Source organism: Phalacrocorax aristotelis, chromosome 1, assembly GCF_949628215.1.
Source record: "Phalacrocorax aristotelis chromosome 1, bGulAri2.1, whole genome shotgun sequence".
Classification (NCBI taxonomy): Eukaryota; Metazoa; Chordata; class Aves; order Suliformes; family Phalacrocoracidae; genus Phalacrocorax; species Phalacrocorax aristotelis.
In genome coordinates, this window is record NC_134276.1 from 173,440,235 (window position 1) to 173,464,287 (window position 24,053).

Consider the following 24,053-nt stretch of genomic DNA (forward strand, 5'->3'; position numbering starts at 1 on the left):
CCCATTGTTTTCTATTATTTTTCTAATTTTACGCTCTTCTCAGTGTTCAAGAACATCACATAATATAGAAGAGACACCATTACTGGTATTCACCAATGTAAAATTGCCACATTTGTCCTTACCAAAGACTAACATAAGCGAGGAGCACCAGGTGACATGAACTATAACAGACAACAAAACAAAGATCAGTTTCAGAGAACACAGTAACAACAGGTAAAGAATCCAACCCATTAGTGGAGACACCTTTCTGCAAGGCACTCTACAAGCTCCAGGCAGGTTTGTCCTCAGCCCACAGGAGGTGCGATCTAAGGGTGAGGTAGGAAAGAGCATGCAGATACGGACAAAGCAAACAACAACAATGAAAAAAGACAGAAAAAATTTAATACTGACATGCACGAAGATTAGTTGAGCTTGCATCGCTTTCACAGTTCATGGTCTATGATGATATGAAACTGCTTTTGCTCCCAACATTTTTTGTTTGATATTGAAAATAATTGTTTTCCTACCACTAAATGATTAGGACTGAAAGTAAAAGAAGGGAAAAAAAACACAATACACAGAAGAAAGCAATGTTAAAGCAATTAAAATGGAGAAGACGTTGTAAAATACTCCTTTAAAAATATGCATAAAATTATCTACTTAGCTAAGGCTATAAGCAGGTCTTTGTTAAAGGTGCAAATTTTATTCAGTAAATCAATGAATGAGCACAACTTCAAATATATCACTCTGAAGGCATAACACCACCTCAGGCAAATCGAGATTGGCTTGCAGCACTGATGATCGCTCCAAGCTTAAAAACAAAGTAAATATTTATTAATAGTAGTCACTGCATTTTGGTTTAGTGATGTAAAGAAATATAACTACCTTCAGAAAGTACTGAATCCTCTTTTCTCCTAGAGATAGGTACACTGAAGAAGCAAAATACAATTTTCCAACAGCTTTCTGAAACACGAAGGGAAAATTACAAAAGCATGATTCGGATATATTACCAAACAAAAAAAGAAAGCAATCCTTTATTAACTGCAATTAATTTTGATTGCAATAGTCATTCCTTTAATTACGGTTGATAAAAAACACCACACAATTTGTTTTCCCCACACCAGCATTCCAGATACAGATTTCCATTACCTCATCAATACCCACAGCATGAAGTAATCAGAAATAAAACATGAGCAAAATCTCTAAGATTTTTATGTTCTTAAAAAAATACAACAGCCATACCAATGCTTAGGTTTATATAAGCAATCCTGCTAAGTAAAATATAAAATAGGCCGGGGTAGATATGAAGTATGTTGGTTTTGGGTGGGTTTTTTTGTTCCAGAAAAAGGGCCTGAACGACAAGCACTTTAGGACCGGGACAGTTCATACTTGTATAGTCTCCCAGATAGTGAGAACCCAACTCTAGAAAGATCTGACTGCTTCAAAACTCATGTTATGATAATAAGTTAGAAAGGATATAGTTTATACTTTTGAACCACCCATACTGCAGATAAACCATTTACTAAATCTGGTACTGGCCTCCATCTCAGCTTTCTGGCTACATCTGCCCTGAAGACCGAGCCACAACTCTAGCATATGCCAGAAATATCTAAATCCAAATAACTCAGAATGACACTGAGACAAAAATACAATGCTGTTTCAGCTCAGACCCTGCGAGTATATTTAGACCTCTGAAGAACTCAAACAGTGTACGTTGCCTGCATGTCAGCCTGTACCCCAGATGATTTCCTGCTTTTAGCCCACTATTAGGTTGGACAGAGACTGCAGTTGCCCCTTGTATTTGCAGGGTCTCCAAAACTCCAGCTAAACCCCTTGAAAACAGAATATTATTACCACATGGTCTTACAACAGCTAACTGTACACCAAAGCAAGTGATTAAATTATGCTATGAAAAGCATTGGCATTCTTGAACGCTCACAATAGTTTTTTTACTTTCATGTATAATTGTTTTTATTATTGCCTTCTGAATATTGCCATTACATGCTATCACTTGAATATGCTTTGTAATACCACCCTGACCACTAGCTGTGGTGAGAGCAGTACTGCCAAGGTGCACGGCAGCTTTCTGTGCAGTTGTTACCGGCTCATCTGTGCAAGCAGGCTTCTCCCACACCATCTGCAGACCCGTTCTGCCACTATGCACAAAGCCCAGATCCCACCGTGCACAGAATACAGACATATTATAAGAAATGCCACATTGGCTAAAGGTGAGCATGGGCCATAGCCATTAGCACTTCTAAAGCATTCCTCCCATCTAAGAAAACAGTATATTAAAAAAAATGCTAACATGAGAATCTCAGCCTATTTTTGTCCTGTGTTAGGATCAGAGAGGGAGATACATGAACCAGCAAGTGGGGGCAAGGGGAACTACCGCTATTTTGTTTTTCATGATAAATTGATAGCACTCTAATTACACAGTGCATTTCTACCAAGCTCATGCCAGCATCAAAAGCCAGGCAATATGTAGGGAAATGCAGGAAATCTTTTAAAGCTTCATTCAACATTCTTGAGAGCATCCATCAAACATTTCAGTAAAACTCCACATTGAGCTGGTCTCAGAATGCATTAGTTGTGGCTACGTTTCCAGTTTCAAACCATGAGTCTTGGAGGCCTGGGAGTATAATATGTCTTTACAAATCATTTCTTCTTTAATGTAAAAATTACATTTTCCTTTGCCTTTTAAGGTAGACATGGCAGGAAAGAAGAAGTCCAAAAAGGAAGAGAGGAGCGTATTTACCTGCTATTCAAGATGTATGTTTGTCTTCTGTAACAATCTAAGCAAACACAGGAAAAACAATCCTTGTTTAATTCATAACATTTAATCTAATAATGGGATAATAAATGAATGCCACATGCTGTGCAATGCTATGTTCGAAATTCACAGACAATTCTCATGATGAGAGGGATTTGAAAACTTCTTCAGAGTAAAATATCCAAAGCACAAGGCACCGTGCCACTTTCCAAGAGTTTCTGTAGCTTTATTTCATCAACTCTTTCTTCATGTACATAGCCCTAAAAATAGCATTGTCTCTGCTGATAGTTCAGTTTGGCCTTCCATCCAAACCGCTGTTGCCAAGACTAGGTTAGAATCTAGTGCCTCATTAGCCACACAGCAGCCTTGGCAAGGACCAGCTGAAAGCAGCAGCACTTTGCATTGTCGCTGTCTGTCCCAAACTAGGACTTAGTGTAAAGAATAGCCAAACAAGGCAGCCACAAAACCGTAGCTTCTACAGCCATCCAGTTTTTGCACAGCAACAGCTAAGCCTGTGTTCAGCCACGTTGTTTGATCCATTTTCCATTCCCAAACAATTTATCTCTTTTTTAGTCCACATTGTGTCTTTCTCCTTGAATGGGCCTAACTGTATTAACGAAGTCATTGCTCATTTTTCCAACTTTGGTTCCAGCGTCTGTTTTCTGTATATGTCTTATTAGCTTTCCATTGTACGAAACATGAGAGGAGGAAACCACCCAGGGAGACAGAGAGAGAACAGGTTAGAGGAGCAAGCTGAAAACTCGTGAAAGGCAGGAATAAACTCCACAGAGACCTCTCTGGACAGGCTTTCCTGCTACCCTCTGACCAGATTATCAGCACCAATTACTCATCCCCACTTCCACAGCTAGCAGTAACCCCTTTCAGACTTGTTGGCCATGCTGATGGCATGATTGATCTCAGGTTTCTTTCAGTGAGACAAGCATCCCTTGGCTTAAGCAGTTTGTCCCAGCCTGGCTCACTACAACAGAAACAGCTGAAACTGCCAAAATCTAGGGCTAATGTCTCTTCCAGCAAACACAGTAGCAGCATTCACACACTGAAAGCAATTTTTCTCCCAGTTTGTGTACTGGGTTTGGATCCTCTGCAACCCACACATGTAACAGCCACGAAGGTTATATCTCATTTCACCTTCCTCTGTTACGTCTTCCGTTTTGCCTTCCCCTTTTTCCAGATTTTCCCTCACTGTCACCATAACATTTAGATGGCTCTTATACCTTGTGTTGTGTGCAAATATAACAGAGTCCAACATGCAGGACCACTGTGCATACACTGCCTCTTTCCCATGTGTTGCTCTTCTCATACCTCTCAGCCTGAATCTCCTTGGGGCAAAAATCTCAAGTGCTCCTGTGAGCACCCTAAGATACCACTCCCTACCCAGTGGGATAATATAACTGAAGTGAATGGAACTAAATCAGCATCTTATCAGACCGAAACAAAAACACCTGAAACCTTAAGAACAACAAACACTGAGAAGCAAGACAGAATTTGCACCAGACACCTGCGCACACAATAGCTGAAGAGCTCTGTAGCAGTGCTGAACCTCCTACTGCCCTGCTGCTTTACTTTTTTTCCCTACTCTCCCACTACACCAAGTCTCCCCCGTCTATTCCCCAACAACAACTGGACTGCACAATCAGCAGGATAGTGGAGCTGGTATGTTCTGCTCCATTCTCCAAACACATAGGCAATATCAGTCTCCAGCTTGGAGAAGAGACAAGGTTCTGCACCTACCTGTACGGAGAGAGAGCAAGACAAAGGAAAGGTTGCAACCTGAATCTAACATCATGGAGGGGGTCAGGCATGTTCCTCCCATTTCAAGCTATGCACAGATGAAAAATAGCCACAACAACACGCCAAAATGAAATAATTTAAAAGGATGAATAGTATGTATTATTTTCTTAAGACCTCCATGTTTCCCTCTTTATGCAAGTTCATCATACAATGGATCAGGTTGAGTTTAAATGAGAATTAGGCTGCAGCTTTTCAGCATGCTCCAGGTAAAACGGGTGAACACACACAAAGGGCGCCTGATAACATTATTTGCACATGCACTATTGTGTAACTGTTTCCATAGGCACAAAGGACTGTCAGGCTACCATAAGACTTCATGCTAATTGCTTGGGTGTGTGTGTGTGTTACGAAATGTAAATTAGGACTCCCTAAAAAACCTGGAAAATTGCACTTATCTAAATCTCACAGGATTAAGGGGGCAATCGTTCAAATAATATGTCTCACCAAGAAACATGAAACTAGGCTCTGCAAAGATTTTCTGTACAAGGAGACAGAGATCTGTTAGTGTAGGTGACAGTTGGTTTGCTGCACAAATGGCTCCAAATCAAATTTGCAAACCAGTGAAACATCTGGAAGGGGGAGCCTCAGATGGTGAGAACCATCACAGTTATGGTAATACCCACAGTGCTTCTTTACTAAGCGTGATATGAAATTAAGCAGTTAATGTACACGATGATTAAAAGAGTTGACATAATTATCAAATACTGTGTGACTCCTATGATTAAGTAGTAGATGGAGGGGGACAGGGTGCTAGCCTGTAACTTCTATTTTACCTGCTTCTCATTCCAAAAGCAAGCATCTCTCGCTACTAAGTTCTTCTGAATAACAAAACATAATAATGATACTAATACCTTACATACACTTGTGCCAAAAAATATAAAATAAAAATATATTACAAGAACAAGCACAGCCCATAAACTTTTTCAGTGCTTCATTATTTAGGACCAACCAAGCATTTTATGAATTGTAGTTATTTATGATGTTTTATGGAGTCTGTGTTTGTTCGTGCTCAAAAGGTTCACCTGCTTCCTCACCGCGGCTCTCCATCATGCAACAGCAAGACTTCAAACTGCATCGCAAGGGTCTTATTCTCCTGTCCTTGCAGGCCCTCTATCCTGCAAACACTTAGCCATGTGTTTAACTTTATGTATACAAGGAGTCTCACTGAACTCATTCATGAAACTCTAGCCTTATTTAAATTACCACAGGTTTTACCATTGACTCCAGTTGGACCCAGATTTTATCTAATGGGACTATTTACATCTGAAAAGCTGAACACATGTCCAAGCTTTTGTAAAACTGAAGTCTTAGCTGCAAAGCTGAGGCATTCACTGTCATTTCATCTCTTACTGGCATGTAAGACCTACAAAATGATTTGCTTTTATCTTGACCTTAACTAAGTTAGGACGTAATAAACAGATCATCACTAACGCAGACTATTAGGTCATATTTTTCCTCCTTCTTGGATATTACTAAGCAGGCTATTCATCCTCTCCAATCTGCTCATTTTTTTCCATTCCAATAAGCATGAAATAGTTAATACATAATCATCTCAGCATAAACACTGACTTTGCTTAGCTGAAGAGTCCACTTACTCATCTGTACTTCAAAAAAGAATACATTTCAGGCAGGTACAAGAGACAAACAGATTAGTTAGCTGCAGTTTTCTTTAATTACAACAGTAGCAATATTCAACCAATCTAAATTGAATTCAATTAAATCAAGGTTTAGTCAGTTCCTGAAGCAATAGCTGAAACAATCTCTGCACTGCTTCCTCATTTACTTTTATTTAGCACAGGTAGTGTAAGGTGACCCAAGTATCTAACTCCTAACCTTCAGCAGAAGAAAGAAAAAAAAAGAAAACGCAGAAATTGCAACATCAACAGACATCCTTTGCTGCAGAAAGTAAAACCATAAAAGATCCTACTGTACAAGAGTTCCTTCTGGAATTCAGAAGAATGACTAAAGAAATAAAGACTCTGCAAATACAAAAAACAACTGGCATTTTCTGATTACTATACTGCTTACTATATTTATCAGCTTAGAAATTCCTGAGGGCATAATCTTGATACCAACTTAATCGCTCTGCTGGAAGATTCACTGATTGCAGGGTCCATCCTTTCACTCCCTCCATGACCTGCATTGCTGGTGCAGACATAAGATAGCATTGCAAGTATAGATAAGATGAAAAATTATGTGTTATTATATATGCAATTAAATATGCATATTAAATGCAACTGTCCTGTTATGAACAGGGTTCTTTTGCATTTTTCAATACAAAATAGAGCATGGCAAGCAGGCTTCCCTGAGCAGATTATTCTACAAGTGTGCTCACTCTGGGCAAAAGACTACCTGCTATGATTTCACGTTCATGCTAAGAATTATCACAATACCTGCTCTTCCTTAACAGGACTGTACTCTGCTACCTCAAGGATTTTGTATAGGATTTCAGTCCACAGAAAAGAACAGAAAACAAATACCCTCCACTCACTAGTATCTTTTCAACCACATATAGCAGCATAAAGTATAACGTTGTCCATTTTCATACTCTACACAGATGTTTCCCCATGATTTCTTATCTTGAAAGAGGTATGCAAAATAAAGTGCTCTCAGTGCCCTTGTTCAAGCAAAAACATTCAGCCATCACTCCCACTGTGCTACACAATGAACAGATGTCCCTACACCCTTGCCCACACTAAGAGCTAGTGCAATTTATACGTTTAAGCAGAATTGTTTAAATTACACTTGACCAGAAGGAAATAAAATTTCAATAAACTGCTTTTAATCCCATCCATTTCTGAAAATTCTCATCAATGTTATTTAGATTGTTCCTTAAATATTTACAGAAAGAATGAGGCATTAATAAGATATTCTTTATTCTTGAATCCTGTAATCTTTTCCGTACTTACATTTACATGTGCCTTAGTTCTTTATTTTCATGCTTTAGAGTCATTTTAGTTATTCAGAAAACAGTACCATAACGTTAGGATTCAGTGGCAAAAAACTGAGTTTTAAACCTTTTCGCTGTAAACTAAGCTCATACACTTTTTCACATCATTAACAATTAGCATAGTGCGAACATAAACTGAAATTCCTTGCCTATAATAAGCTACAATACATGGAGCCTTAACAAAATCTACAAATTTCAGTCTGCAAGATGTTCAGAACAAGCCAAGCACAGAGCCAAGTTGGTAGATTTAAATATCACACACGGCATGTGAATTCAAACTGTGCATAACAGGGTGGTACCTTACTTCAAGCTACTGCATCAGAGCCTTTAAAGATATGTATATCATACTCATCACCATGGTACCTGCAGACCTGTACTATCCAATTTTCCTGCTAGACAAGACTCCTTCTCCAACACTGTCCCCAGGGAGCACCAAGTTCTAGACCTGCATAAAGAGCAGCAAGCCTTCTCTTTTCCTGCAAAACTAGCTGAATTCCATACACATCAAGTCAACAGCTCAGAATTACAGTAGGTTGAGCACATATCTTAGTGTCAGAAGAGCAAAACACTACAGGTATTCCTATATAGTCAGTGTTTTTATCATTTTTCAAAATTATTAAAACACCAAATATTAATACCTATTAGTATTACAAGGTAGCAGATTAGGTATGCAGCACACAACCTGGTGAAAGCCAATATTCCTTAAGGTCTTTCTTCTTTGGGGCATCCTTTCCTCACCTCTACCAGGCACTCTCCCAGCCTGTAAACAAAGTGGCCTTTAACTATTTTTGGAAAGGATTGCACACATTGATTGAAACTGGAACATTTAGAAAAAAATTAAAGAAAGAGCTGACTGTCCCCTAGAGGAGAAGAGTTTCCTGCAAAGTCTCTCACAGGTTTACTGTTCCTCAGCAAGAGAGTTTCGTTTGCTTATAAACACCAATTTTTTACTAATATCTTTACATTATTTTCTTTGTCAAGTGCTAGAAGCAGGCTCTAAATTCCAGAGGACCAACTAGCTTCCTGCTCCCTGGACATTCAATCCTTCCTTTTGCTTTTAACCTTGTATCAGCCAGGCATGAAGCTCCAAGCACCTAAGACCATCATAAATCAGGGTAATTCAGGGTTCTGCTTTGAATGCATACAAACCTACTCAATCAACATTAATCAAAATAGAGTTAATGAGACTTTTTTATTAAAAATTAGTACAATGCCATAGCAGATCACACTCTAGAGAAACTATGGCCAACCTGCTCTGTCTAAACAGCATCTAGACATCTAGCAATTCCGTGGAAAGAGGAAAGTATATAAAGCGGGTTCCTTATTAGGACCCAAGGGAATGGCAGGAGGATGTGCCAGGGGAGGTTTTGGTCGGATATTATGAAAAGATTCTTCACCCAGAGGGTGGTGGAGCCCTGGAACAGGCTTCCCAGGGAAGCTGTCATAGCACCAAGCCTGACAATATTCAGGAAGCACTTGGACAAAGCCCTCAGAGACATGGTGTGAATTTGGGGTCATCCTCTGCAGGAACAGGAGTTGGACTTGATGATCCTTGTGGGTCCCTTCCAACTCCAGACATTCTATGGTTCTATGATTCTATAAGCTTCCCTTCTTTACATCCAAGTCATCATTTTAAAACAGCCAGATGCCCTTATCAAGGCTCAAGCCACACTGAACCAACCAGTGCAGTAGACCTACTAAAGGTGCAGTTTTGGCTGCCAAGAGCTTGCAATCACATTAGGAACAGAAGCAGAGAGAGAGGGAAAAGAAGCAGTACAAGATGTAATAGCTTGCACAGTAGCTCGGGGCACATCCAGACACACAGCCGCAGGTCCATTCAGGTGGAAGAGGCTTTCATCTCAGGATCTGCCTGCCAGCAATACTCTTCAAGCCACATCACTGCAAGCACAATGCTCCATAACACTAACTGAAGCTGCACAGTGCTGGTGCAAAGCTGCTTTCAGCAATCCTTTCATAGCCCAGGAAGAGCAGGAACGTGTCTGGCAGCGAACAGCCGCGTAGACGGTACTCTGGAGCGATTCAGCTTGGGTTTTGCTTTCTTAGCATGAGGCCAACAACGAGAGGAACCGTCATGGCTTTTCCCCATACTTAAGTCTTCCGTCTTCTAAAAAACAAGCACATCTTGAGATCTCTCCAGAAGCATGATGCTTATTAAAGACAAATACTACCATTTTTAACAAGCTAAGTGATTTACATACAAGAGATGAGTAATGTACTGTGAAATGGAATAGAACATACAGCTATGTCTTTTCACACAAATAGAAAACTTATTCAAGTACACTGGTGTTACAAAGAAGCTATAGAGAACTACAAAATGAAAGCTGCTACAGACAAAAATGCTATTTTATTTGATTAAATTTTTTCATCATTCTCTTACTACTTTTTCTTTCAGCAAGCTTTATTTATACAGCCATGCAGCATTTAAATTATTTTTTTGGCACTAGAACCTTAATTCAGATCAAAGTGCTTTTAAAAAGCCTAAGTTTTCTTCTGCTTTAATTATAAAAATGTAGAAGATCAGAAGTTTAATTACAAATAATTAATTAAAAGAGAAACCTTTCTTCTGCAACTGACATTAATTTCACAAGACCAATCCTCCTTTTCCACCTAAAAAAAAAATTAATAAATAACATTTTAAAGTTACCTCAAGTAAGGCTCAAACTGTTTGAAGAAAATTAAGCATACACACTGAAGCTTCATGAATTTTATTACAAGGATATTCTTGTTATAATTCAAGATTTTGCAACAAGGGATACACAGCTAGATGCATACCATACCTACAAGTATCTTCCCAGGAACCATACAGTGTTTCTTTTTTGTGTGGGAGTTGGAAAGAAGTATGGAAGGTCAAAGAAAGGATGGCAGAACAAGAGCGACCTTGCCAGAGACCCACAAACCAAACTTCCAAACAAAACTTCACAAATTATTTCAGAGTGTCGCCCAAGATGATTCACTGATGAAATTCTGGCACCAACAAGGACAGCCAGGCCAATACAAAGAGGCTTAATCCAAGACATAAATATTTTTCTTATTTTAGTGGTATCCAGAGGGATGATATATAACGAACAAGTTAAGGTTTCTTAACATACTGCCTCACTTTTGAGCCTATGCCTCACTTCTGAGCCTAATTTCTTCTCCATCTTGTTATTAAATAATTAAAACAATCAACACTGTTGCAACACTAAACAGTCATATCAAATAAATATAGTATCAAGTACAAGAGAAGGCATTACAGCACTTTTATCTTCACATATCTGTTGGAAATGAGAGGATGTGACAAGGCACAGCATTCCTTCAAATATATTTTTATTTGAAAAGAAAAAATCTGGTTTTAAAAAGTATATGAAGCATGAAAAAAAAAAGAGTATATATAGGCTCATAACCTACAGAACAACAGCTACAAGTGGATTCTTACACCCACAGAGTCACACTCAATGCAGCATGGGTTCCTTACACTTCAGAAAGAAAAATCCAGGGTGTTCTTTAGGGTTAGGAAAGCTACCCTAATGGTCATGTGACTACGAGCATCTCATCTGAATTTACAATTGGACCTAACCCCCATCTCAAAGTAGCCCAGTATCAGTCCACTCAAACGAAGGAGCCAGCCAAATATAACTGATCCCAACCCAGGAACGTTGTCAGGCTGTAGAATGAAATGAAGAACATTTCTATGTTACCATAGTGCTACAATATCATATAAAGGCTAAAAACACCAACAGGAACAGCTTGCAGAAGAGAAACAGCACAGTACTAAACAGCAAATTTTTAAGTGTATCACTTAATATGCTGCTTTGCACATTGGTCAGTGAGATCCTCCTGTGTCCTCTCAAAGGGCCACCATCGAAAACACTCTGAAAATGACGGAACTAAACCACATGCATGCAAGACTCAAGACACCAAAGGTCCAGAAATGCCTGATTTTTAGAGTGAGCTCCAACTTCAAGGTTTTATGTTAGAGACCTGGAACAAATCAGTCATTTGCAGAAGAAAAAAAAGTTATTCTGGATTAGTTCTAGTTCTCCCCATCCTGCCTCCAAGATATTGACCTATTACTTTTGAACTGCAACTTTCATTTCAAAGTGACTTCTAAAAGCCTGTCAAATATATAGACATGAATATATAAAGAACTTCAATTGGACAACTCACATCCTCACTTACAGAATCACAGAATGGCAGGGGTTGGAAGGGACCTCTGGAGATCATCTCGTCCAACCCCGCTGCTTGAGCAGGGACACCCAGAGCAGGGGGCACAGGAACGCGTCCAGGTGGGTTTTGAATGTCTCCAGGGAAGGAGGCTCCACAACCTCTCTGGGCAGCCTGTTCCACTGCTCTGTCACCCTCACAGGAAAGACGTTTTTTCTCATGTTTAGCTGGAACTCCCTGTGTTCCAGCTTCTGCACGTTGCCCCTTGTCCTGTCACTGGGCACTACTGAAAAGACTCTGGTCCCATCCTCTTGACACCCACCCTTCAGATAATCATAAGTATTGATAAGATCCCCCCTCAGTCTTCTCCAGGCTGAACTAACCCAAGTCTCTCAGCCTTTCCTCATAAGGGAGATGCTCCAGTCCCTTGATCATCTTGGTAGCTCTCCGCTGGACTTGCTCAAAGAGTTCCCTGTCCTTCTTAAACTGGGGGGCCCAAAACTGGACACAGTACTCCAAATGTGGTCTCACTAGGGCAGAGTAGAGGGGGAGGATAACCTTTCTTGATCTGCTGGCCACACTCCTTTTAATGCACCCCAGCATACCCTCAGCCTTCTTGGCCACAAGGACACAGTGCTGGCTCAGGGTCACCTTGTTGTCCACCAGCACTCCAAGGTCCTTCTCAACAGAGTCACTTTCCAGCAGGTCAGCCCCCAACCTATACTGGTGCCTGGGGTTGTTACTCCCCAGGTGCAGGACCTTACACTTGCTCTTGTTGAATTTCATGAGGTTCCCCTCAGCCCAGCTCTCCAGCTTGTCTAGGACTCACTGAGTGGCAGCACAGCCTTCTGGTATATCAGCCACTCCTCCCAGCTTGGTATCATCAGCAGACTTGCTGAGGTTACACTCTATCCCATCATCCAGGTCATTGATGAATATGTTGAACAGGACTGGACCCAGCACAGACCCCTGGGGAACACCACTAGTGACAGGCCTCCATCCAGACTCTGCCCCGTTGATCACGACCCTCTGAGTTCTGTAATTGAGCCAGTTCTCTATCCATCTCACTGTCCACTCATCCAACCCACACTTCCTTTGCTTGCCTGTGAGGATGTTAAGGGAGACAGTGTCAAATGCCTTACAGAAGTCTGGACTCTGAATATGCTAAAACACACCTCAGGGAAACACCCCGGGGCTAGAAGGCAGGCACAGGAATCACCACAAGACTTGTGGGTCTAAACCAGAGACCAGACACACACTGAATATTTACAATTGAAGTGAAGATGGGGCAGACCACCTCTGCCTGCCTTCTAAAGGCCACTTCAGCACACCCATCTGTTTTTTTTTTTTACACAGATGATTGGCTCCTCATGAAGTCTTTCATCTCCTGCTGGAATCTGGATGAAGCTGTATCGAGGGGCTCTTTGACAGAAATAAAAGCAAACAGTTTGGTGCTGGTTGAGTGGATTTTGGGACTTGGTTTTAACTGCAATACTCCACAATAAGGGGCTTGGGTGACTCCTATGTATAGCCAGGTTGATTTTCCTGGTACCAGCACTAATTCTTAAAGCCCTTTGTAATGGACAACATCCACTGCCTTGGGTTTTTTCTCCCCACCAAGTAACTCCATCACCTTAAAACCACTGCAGACGTCATCTTAAGGAGACTATTTTCAGTGGAAGAGTATTTCTTAGTGCTTTACTCATACACTGGAACTTGTACATGCTGGGTTTTCTAATACCAAAGTAAATAACCATTACCAGCTTCAATAGTTACTGAGCAAAACCTAAGAGCTATTTTAAGCAGCATCGACTGAGAAATATTCCCACGTAGAAGTTGGAGGCTAAATGCTGTAAAGGCACTCCTGATACACCACGATGTTGGGAGCCTACACACTTGTCAGCCAGGCATTGCCTCCTAAAGAAAAGTATCTGATTCAGAGAGCCATCCAACTCCGAGCTACATTCCCTTGCATCAGAGGGAGAGAACATTCTCAGAAAGGCAATTAAAAACTAAAGTAACATTTACTCAGCACAGGTAGCCAAGCAATTGGAAAGGCTATGTACAGAAATTAAATGCTGCCTCTAAGTTGGGACTGCAGACAAACACTTGTGGTGTATCCATCTTTTATTTAGGTATATGAGAGGGTTCAAAGACTGTTTTCCCACCAGAAGGGTGCCCTAAGCATAGGGTGCAGGTCATGGGCAGTAATGATGGGGAAGTGGCACACTGGAGCCTGGATCCTGGGCCCAGCAACAGTTATTGCTGTACGTAAGAAGCCATGGAGGTGGGAAGGGAAGACAGGACAGATATCTAGGAATGGTTTAGGCTGCTGCTGAATGGGTTTGTTTCCATGAAAATTTTGGTCACTGAATCGTGACCCTGTTTCAAGAGTTCAAGACCTTTTTTGTGATTTAAGTACACAAATTACCAAGCTGCATGAAATAGCATCCAAGCACTGGCAGAGACTTTACAGTGATAGCTCTGCTACCAATTATTGTGTTGTTCCTCTGAACTAATACTGAACTAGCTGACTAAAACACATAGGAGTTAAAAATCATACAATCCTCTCATTAGCAAAATAGCCTAGAGTAATGCTAAGTTCAGAAAAACCCATCCTGGAAACAGGATGCTAACTAAATTCAGAAAATCCTGTCCTCGCTTGAACCACAGGTCAGAAGTCAGGGTGGGTTTTTTTGCTCTACTGACAAGTCAGTGAATAATAGGGGATGCCGCAGACCAGTCCAGTCATCTAGCAGTAATGGTCTGTACCATCATGTGGAAAATCCTCCTTCAATTACCTGTCAGTCTCTGGCTTCCTGGGCCAGCTGGGACCAGGAGCACTGCTGAGGCCAATGTGCTTAACTCCTGGAGAGAAGGAAGTGCTCCAAGGCAGTCAACAGTGACCCCTGCAAATAAATTAAGGAGCCTTTGTGGCAGACTAACGGGAAGCCTGTCCAGCTCTCTGCTGGAAGACAGATGCCAAAAAAGGCTTGGCCTCAAGTTTTAGGCATACAACAAAAATCTGCTATTTTATTTACTATAGTGATGGTGCACATGTTTTTAGAGGTCACCCTGATTTTTAACAGGTTTTGAAGCATGAATGCAGGCCATTTGAATAAACTACTAGAAAAAAACATATCAAAAGAATTAAGATATAAAAGACAAAACAGCTTGTGCTGAAAGCACAATATTTCCAATAAAACAAACTGCAAATACAAAGACAAAGAGATGAAGGAAAGAAGGGCTATGAGGACAGTAAACAAGCATTATTTACCTCCAACTGAAACCTCCCACTATTCTTGAAAAAATTCCTCATGAAGCAAATAGGACAACGAAGGCTAACAGAGTAATTCAGTGTCCTACGGAAAGCAAGTATTAGTATTCAAGGAAGCCACTTTTACTTTTTCTCCCTCTCAAAGCTTAACAAGGCCAGGAATGGCTGGGGTGGCAGAGCACCGGGGCACATCGACTAGCCATCCGCAGTTACTGAGGCTGGGTGGCCAAGTTTCATCAGCTTCAAATGGTCTGATTTACTGGTTTCCTTTTCTCAAAGTGAAATAGAGATTGACAGATTACTTGATCCTTAGCCACCATCTCAGTCATCCAGCATGTTTCTTTGTTTCACAGTAAGCTGTCATATACGAGTAACAGCAACCCTGTGCTAGCCTGAAGCATCCTCCAAAGGCAAAGCCTAAGCATACACCAATGCCTTTGGAGATGCTTGTTATGAGCCATTCACAAGTCCGCAAGATATTTCAACTGTCCTGAAGTAGCAAACCAAGCAGTACAGTAGGTATATTAAGTAATATTTAGAGTGTGATTCCAAAAACCAGTTTCCTCTGGTTCTTCAAGTTTCATTCAGCAACGGGCTGGGCTTTGGGTAAAAATGGTTTAGTGCAGAGTACTGTGGAAGGTGAAACTGGTAAAGAAATTACAGGATTTACACCCTCTCCCTCTTACTGGGGAGGGACTGCCCGTGCAAGCGATAACAGAAATACCTCAAGTCTAGAGGACTATCCTGAGACTGTGGAAATATGACCTAAGAATCTGATCTAGAATAAGTAAAATGAAATCCTACTGTCATCCTGACTTAAACAAGCTGCCCACAAAACAAGCTCCCACTTTAAAGGATGATAAAGAGCGTTTATAAGATCATTCACCCCAAGCGGGAAAGCACAGCAGTTCAAAGGCTGCCAAGCCTCAAAATCCAACAATAGGCTTCCGCAACCAAGAGAAATTCCAAAACTAATTTAAAAACCTGAGGGCCAAAGTGTTGGAGAACAAAGAACTTTCAGCATAAGGTTCAAATGTCCAGATAAAACACTTCCATCTTTCAAATAACCACTTTGGACAGAAATTAGGGATTAAGAAACATTGAAGGAAACGGACAGTCTAAAAAGATTTTTTTTTTCAAAAACGACAGTTAAACCAAAAGCTGTGTCAAGCCTATAACATATTTAGAAATAAATGGAAAAAACCTAACCATAAACATTGGCCCAAAGATCAGATTCCCTTTTACATAAATAACAGTAAGAATATGCATCTCTTCTGATTTACTCTTTCTCCAACTGTATGTTTGGAGCAACTTTCACCACAGGTTGCCAGCAGGCTTGCATCTACAGCTTCAGCATCAAATATTTCAGCTACAGAAATAAATTCCATAAACAAATAGCAAAGTCTGCTTTAGTCAACTTCACAGGAGGAAAGAAAAAAAATCCTAGCAGCCAACAACGAGGGGAGGCAAACTTCCAGATGAGGGAGGCAAAGGAGCTCTAATTCAGCACTCTTGCAGCTATCAGATGGTTAACAAATTGAGATGAGAGACTTCTGAGCGACTTTCACTCTGGCAAACTTAAAGGATTCAGAAGTGCAGCTGGAATACATATGGGAGATGTTGGAGAAAGTGGATCATTTGAATTTGTAACTCCATTGTGTGCTGGAAGAACTTCCTGCAGATGAGGCGCATCCCGTCAGTGACTCAGGGAGACTCTCCGTCTGCTAACAGTCATGAATTTGTTCTCTGAACCAGCTACCAGAAGTGATTCCGTTTATGTTAGTGTTATATATGCAACAAGAATCTTAAAATAAAACCTGCGGGGACATTATTTTTTGCTTCCAAAAATCTCTATACTACCGCATCTCCACTGGAAAAGAAAAAAACCACACTATTTTGATGAAACTAAGATTTCACATTTTGAGCAAAGTATTTTTATTCAACCGAATTTTTTATGCAGAAACGCTTTTTAAGTCAAAAGCCAAATATATGTTGAGATGACATTCAGCATTTAAAATGGAACAGGTATCACATCATTATCATGCCTATTTGAGAACCAGTTATTGGTTCACTTGGTTGATACTCAGCTACAGTACTTGAAAACTACATAGCCTCAGCTGCTCAGGCATCTTCTCTGGATCTTTATCAACATGCTAAAGTCCCTGTTTCATATACCAATTAGCTTTATGGTAATCTGAAATTAGCACATATAAAGATGGAACAGGAAGCACAAGGGGAAAACATTAGAGAGCGTACAAGCCCATCTCCCCACTTCTCCCCATCACCAGCCTCGCTGCTAGAATTCAGAAGACTGCAGCCACCTGCAAACTGGAGCTACTGCAGGCTACTGGAGAAGCACACTTGGAGCTGAAAAATTCAGAGTAGATGACAAAAAGGGGCTATAAAAAAATCACAGATGTAAATTAATAATCAAATATAGACACACAACAAGGAGACAGATGGCAAGCAATTTTCCCCAGTGTAGTTATACTTGTTCTTCTAGTGCACTTATTTGGGTCACTCGCTAGATTAAATCTCATGTGGCAGACCCAACAGAGGTACTGTTGAATGTGTATGGGCTCGGCCTATTTTTAAATGATGCAAGTCTGACACTACAGGGTGAAGGAATTTATCAGGATTTCTTCAATGCAGTTTGCCATACTGCCCTGCGACTTTGAAACAGAGCTGTTGGATATTCTCTACCATCTGCAAGGCTGCCCCATTCAGGCCTGCTAAATAAAATGCAGCACAAGATAAAGTTGGTCAGCACTACCAAATCTCATGGAAGAGTCCTTCACAGAGACAGATGAATCTGTAGGTATTTTCCAGAATGCCAATTTTGTCAGTGCCACAGAGTAAATACATCACTCAAGGTTAAAGATTCCTACTAATACTCTCCTTAAAATATGCCTTTCTTCTGACATTTGGGAGTGAGAAGGCACACCTCAATGGATGAGTTGCTTTTGACGTGTTCACTGTAGCAACGCATGACCTCGGATACGCGAAGCACTAAATCTTCCACACCCCAGTTATAAACTGACAGTGATCTGTCTTATTTAGTGCAGGTCACATGAAGGGCTACAACTTCCATGCAAGGCACCCACGGGGCAAATCACCTACTTCTGAGGGTGCTTAAATGGCAGGCAAGAATAATTACACAGGTGTGTAAGCCTAACTGCAGCAATGGGTTTCCCTCCTGTAATACTGGAGATATTAGCGTGAAACAAGAACGGCATGTGCAGAGATTAGCCCCCCTTAATCCGGCAAGAAACTGGATTTAACACAGTACAACAAGCAAGATCTTCAATACCGCCTCAGGAATGGAAACTGCACTTCTCCCTACCCCTTGTTATCAGTTCCAAGATGATTTTGCTCAGCAATAAATAAGCCTTTATTAATAAAAAGCAATGTGAGCTTATTGTGGCATTAGATCAACAACACCTAAATACTTCCCACCCTCTTCCCGCATTTTTCTTACTACACGCCACATCCAACTTCAACTAAAACAAAGAAGCAAAAAGAAGGAAAAAGTATTTTTTTGTTCCTGGATGAACAAGGTGATTTTTGAGTTGGGGGAGAAATCCCACCTAGTAATCTACACATGTAACTAGGAAATATCACAGCTGTCTGTGAGAATTACAGTAGCAGGGAACAGGGTGGCAAAACCTTGTGTTTTCTAGGACCGCAGGGGGAAAAAAAAAAATAAAGCAGTGTTTCTTCTTTATACTGGCTCTCAGGTTTAGAGGCTGTCACTTTCATTCAAAGTAATCAATAAGTCAATTGATGAAAAGATCCCATGTTTGCACTGATTATGTGCGTGCCACATATCTGTCTGGCCTGAAAGAAACAAGTTAGGCAGAATAATGGTGAAAAGTAAGAATGTATACGTTTGCTTACTCAACTTCCTCAGGCTTTAAATTCATTCAATTTCAGTTTAATTGGGTGAAGGGTGGGAAATAAAATATTGAATGCTTTGATACAGAGTCATAAAGCCCAGACTACAAGCAAGTTTGTTATATCACTGTCCATACAGTCTTTGGTTTGGTGCCGTGCAGCCGCTAAAATATTAAGTTTTACCATTGGGAAATTGATTTTGCTATAAGAAGTTTTTATGATGCCACTTAATCTTACCCAACCTACATAAAAAAAATACAGAAAGCAATTACAGACACCCTTTATATAGTAAGCTTGATCACTATATTAAAAAAAGAACAGTCTGATGTAATTTCAATATAATGGCAAAGGAAACAGAAGAAAGCTATGGCAATGTGCTGCCCTCCTGAAACAAAACATTGCAGGTTCCCAGCTTAAATGCACAATCTTGATTCACTTAAAGTTAGTAGCATGATCCATCTCCCACATGGAGGGCTGTGTCCTGCAGCTCCAGCATCGACCTCCTTTGCTAGTGTTACCTTTCAAGCTGGCTCCTGGGGGGGGCCGCGAGATTCTGTGATTACAGTTAAAAGACTAGTTTGGGTCTGAGAGCCTGCCTCTTTGAATAGATAACCCCTTCTAGTTCATCAATTACTAGCATGCAACAGCCATTTCTGCCTTGCCCCTTCCAGTGCTGCAGTTGAAAAACATTCTAATTAGATGACCCTGCATACAGAAATGCCATTAACTGGCTTTCAGAGCACTCTACTGAATGGCTAAATCTTAGCTACAATCGTGAGAAGTACTTTATTTAGTTAGGAGGTAAACACATAAACAAAGCAGTATTTTAGTACACCTTTTAAATAGGCTGGGGTTAGTACTAGCAAAGACAGAGCACGATTATCTTTTCCACCCTTATATCACTATTTTCTAACTTCATTAAAGCACACTCAGACAAGATCAAGAGTAAACCTTGACCTCCACATCAATAACACCAGGTAGTACTTAAAATTGCTTTCTATGCCTAGCCAATTTGAACTGGCCTGCAGGACAGGCTTATAAGCACATCCTTAAACAACACAGTTTTGCCTAAATATTGCAACATACACTGCTTAGGGTTACATAAATATTCCACAACTCCTGCAGTTCTTAGTGATAACAAGCAGGTTTAAAATAGTGTCAGTGTGTCAAAATATTCACTGATTTCTATTGATCCAACTCAGAGCTTGCGTGTCAGGATAACAGCAGAGGTTGTTTTTTTTTTTTCTTTTACTGTTTGTGAGTAAAGTTTTGAAATGTGTAAAACAGGTTTAAGAAAAACCATTGGAGATAATGGGAAGGCTCATAAAAACCTAAAAACACTTAATTGCTTCACAGGGCTCCAACTGCATGTAAATGACCTGACGGGCTGAAGCCTGAATCGCCACATTCTGGCGGCCGACGCTGCTCCCAGCCCGAGACCTGCACCAGGACTAACACTTAGCATTTACTCTCAGTATAACAGATTTAGCAGTGGCAACCTTGAAAACGGGGAGCTGGGGGGGTAGCATTCTGGAAGCGGTGACAGACCCTTAAACACGGCAGGTGCACCGTAATATGGCGTAAGGGAGGAAATTTCCAAGTTTAGTAACTAATTGACACCATCAGGAGAGGCAGGCTACTTCCCCGAGGCAAGTGCCTAGTGAAAGACACAACTGACCCTTTCACATCCCCTCAGCGCCCCGGGAAGCTCAGCTCATCCAGCAGCATCTCCCCGCCCAGGCGCACCCCTCGCCCCCCACCCCACCGCCCCGCGTTCCCCCTCTCGCACGCAGCTCCACGGCGCGACCGCTCCCCTCCCGGCAGCTGCTCCGGGAGTTCGCAGGCACCCGCCCCGCACCCGGGCCGGGCACACTCGTGTCCGCACGCCCACACCCCCCACGCTCCCCCCGGCGGAGGGCGCGGGGCCGCCCGCCCGCCCCCGGGGAGAGGGTCCCTCGCCACAGGGGAGAGAGGCTGATGAAAAGCTGTCAAAGTCAATCCGTGCTCACTTTTTGGATGGTTTAATTCCAATGGAGCGTGAAACACCCCAGGACGGTTAGTAAGTTTAGCCAGGCGTGCTGTTCTCCCTAATACATTTTAATTACGCATCTGTTTTAATTGTGATCAGATTAAGTCACCGGAAAAGGCACAGAGCGGGATTCTTCCCCGAACGCTAACAGCGCTTTTCAGCAGCTGCTGACGGCAGGTAGGTTCCGGAGCGGAGCAGGTAAGGAGCCCGGCTCAGCGCGGCCCCGGTCCCCGCAACTCCCCGGAGCGGGGTCCGGGGGGCGGCCGGGCGCGCCGCCGGCACCGCGCCTGTGGGACCGGCCCGGGACGCGGGAAGTTAAAGCGGCGGGTGCCTTCCCAGCGGGGAGGGCTGGACGGGACCGAGCCCGCGCGGGAGCTGTCAGCGCCCCGGGAGCGGCGGGGGCCGCCGGCGCCGCCCCGGGTACCCCGAGGCAGGCGGCGGCCGCCCCGCTGCCGGCAGGTGGGCACCCCCCGCCCGGCCCCGCCGCCCCCTGCCCTACCTGTCATCGTAGCAGAAGTCGGCGCCCAGTGTGTTGAGGTACAGGGCGAGCCCCAGGGCGCTGCTCAACAACTCCGCGATCATCTCTCCGCCTGCCGCCGCCGCCGCCGCGCTCGCACCGGGGCAGCCCCCCCCGGCCGGCCTCCCGCGCCAGCCCCGCCGCCGCTGCCCCTCGCACCCCCCGGCACCGCGGGGCGCCGCTCCGCGCTCCGCCGGCGGCCGCAGCCTGACGGCGTCCCCCCGCGCCTCCGCCGCCCCCTACCCCATGGCAGCGGGGCGAGCGCGGCTGGGCTGAGCGGAGCGGAACTGAGCTGAGCGGGGCGCGGCGCGGCGGCTGCCGCCCTCCTCCCGCGGCGCCTCGGCGCTGCCGCGGCCCCGGCCCGCGTCCCCCTCGCTGCCGAGCCGGGCGCCGCCGCCGAGGCTCTGGGAGCGCCCGCGTGGGGCGCCCCGGGCTCCCACCGCGCCTGCGTACGGGCCCGCCCCGCGCCCGCCCCTCCGCGCCCGCCCCGCCCCGCGACCCCGCCCCGCGCCCCGCGCGGCGCTCAGCCCGCGACCCCGCCCGCGACCGCGACCCCAGCCGCGCCCGCACCGCAGCGGCGGCGGCAGCGGCTGGTTCCTGCGCTGGGCAGGGCTTGCCCCGCGGCGGCCGCCAGCTTGGCACAAGCCTCTTCTTCAAGCTTTTTTCCCTCTCCCCTTTTCCCCCTCTTCCTCTCCCCGTTTTCCTTTTCCTTTCCTTTTTCTTTCTGACTTCCTTCTTTCCGTCTTCTCTCTTTTTTCTTTCAGTTTCTGTTTCTTTCTTTTCAGTTTTCCTCTCTTTTTAGTTTCTTTTTCTTTCTTTTCCTCCTCCCCTTCCCTCCGTTCCCTTCTTCTTCCCTTTCCATCTTTGTTTTCCTTTTCCTGTTCCCCTTCACCCCCTCTTTGTTCTCCTTACCCCGCCCCCCAGCGTGGGGCAGATGGAAACTCATCAGTAGGAAAGAGAGGGCCCGTGCCACTGGGGATGGGGTGCCGGAGCAGGAGGCTCCGCGCTCCCACTTGCCCTGAGCCTGGTATTCCCTCACTGTCAGCCTGGGCATCCATGGGGAGCGCTTAGCTCCGCTTCCAGTTAAGCAACACCAAAGTAAACCGCTGACCCTTGGCAGAGGGGGGCTGGAAACAAACACACCCCAAGGCAAGGAGCGCCACAAAGCGGGGCTCCCTCAGGACGGCCCCACGAGGGGGTGCCGCCTGCGAGGGGTGAGGCGGGCGCAGCCTGAGCTGCGCCCTGTGAGCGGGACAAATAAATGGCCCCGGCAAGAAACCCAGCTGTGGGAAATAATGCAGTGAATCCGTCTTCAATAATTCATGGGATATAGAGGCATGAAGTTATGGAAAGGGTTTGGGTCCATCAAGCTGCTTGTTTCCTTTTTTAAGAGAGTTTTTAAAATGTTGCCTCCTTTTTCTGCTAGCCAGCCCTTTATATAACTGTTTCCTCATGATTTCCATCAAGTTGCACATCATGCTGTCCCAGAAGAATGGGAGCCTGTACATCAAGCTGTGCCTAATAAATCGGGGAGCTTTTAACAAGTTTTCTTTCTCCCCTATGTGATTATTTAATGCTGTTCTTTGCAACCTCAAAATATATTAAGTGCATTAAGACCTCTTTCAAGCGATGTTTAAAGTGCTCCTGTGAAGTCTGCCCCAAGTGTCACAAACATCTCAGCTGCTTTTACTTAGGTTCAGGGGGTGTGTTATCACCATCACGGGCAGTAATTGCAGACGTGGGGGGAGGGTGTGCATTTTGTTCAGAATATTAAAGCTTTGAGGGGCCTTATTGAACCCATTAGCGGATCACATTGATCTGGCATTAAACTTTTCAGCCTGAAGCACAGAACACAGTAACCTAGATTTTAAAGAGTTGGTACGCTTTGTCAGAAGAACTGTGATCCTTACTTTCCAACGCCGGTTCTCAATGTGTTTCTGGACCTACTGCCAAGATCCCAATAATCATGACTAGCTCCTTCTTGCTGCAGCGGGACTGCTGAGCTTACGCACTAGGTTTGCACTGCTCTTTCTCTGGAACATCCTAATAAACCCTGCATAAAAAGCGGTATAATTGCTGCTGAGTCATGGTGGCAGAAGTCTCTCGTTCTCCCTCAAGAGCATATGGATTTTTTTTCTTCAAAGAGGCAGGGCTGCTGGCTGGGGCAGATGAGGGCTGGCAGGAAAACTTTAGAAACAAAACAATCCCTCCAGGGAAAAAGTTTAACAAAGCCTGACACCAACTAATAAAACCGAATGTCAAGAAAGGGTGGGATGAAATGTGTAGACTGTGCGAAGAGTGCCTGCTCCGCTGGACGTTCCCAGTGCTCCAGGGTGGCTGGAGGCAGCATTAGGGCTCCATCAGCCTAAATCCGAGTAGATTTAGCTGCACTCACAAGAGTCTACAAAGCCTGTATCTGTATCATGTAGAAACATTTCTTCATATAAACAAAGGATAAGTGTCCTCCAATGGCAAGAGCTTTCTCTGATGGAAAAATCCTGCTTTGTAGAAAGAAATAGATGGCAACGTGTGCATGTACGCAGCCCCACACCCCCTCACCTGTCAGCTCTGGCACCCCCAAGCTGGGGGCAGCAGGTGGGAAGAGCCAGTGCAGAAAGCTGGAGACAAGTTCAACGTAAAAATTATTGGCCTTGTTAA

General features: G+C 43.5%; 1 protein-coding gene across 2 annotated transcripts in view; it reads right to left on the minus strand.

Annotated features, from left to right (window-relative positions):
* TMTC2 (transmembrane O-mannosyltransferase targeting cadherins 2) overlaps nt 1-21,828 on the minus strand; it is a 267,338-nt gene extending 245,510 nt beyond the window's left edge. Inside the window, exon 1 of one of the 2 annotated variants that reach the window (XM_075080710.1) lies at nt 21,378-21,828. In XM_075080710.1, the coding sequence (XP_074936811.1) occupies nt 21,378-21,460 (83 nt within the window). In that variant the 5' untranslated portion in view covers nt 21,461-21,828. The remainder of the gene's footprint in view (nt 1-21,377) is intronic. The other variant, XM_075080711.1, reaches the window with a different exon arrangement.
* Nucleotides 21,829-24,053: the final 2,225 nt, after the last annotated feature.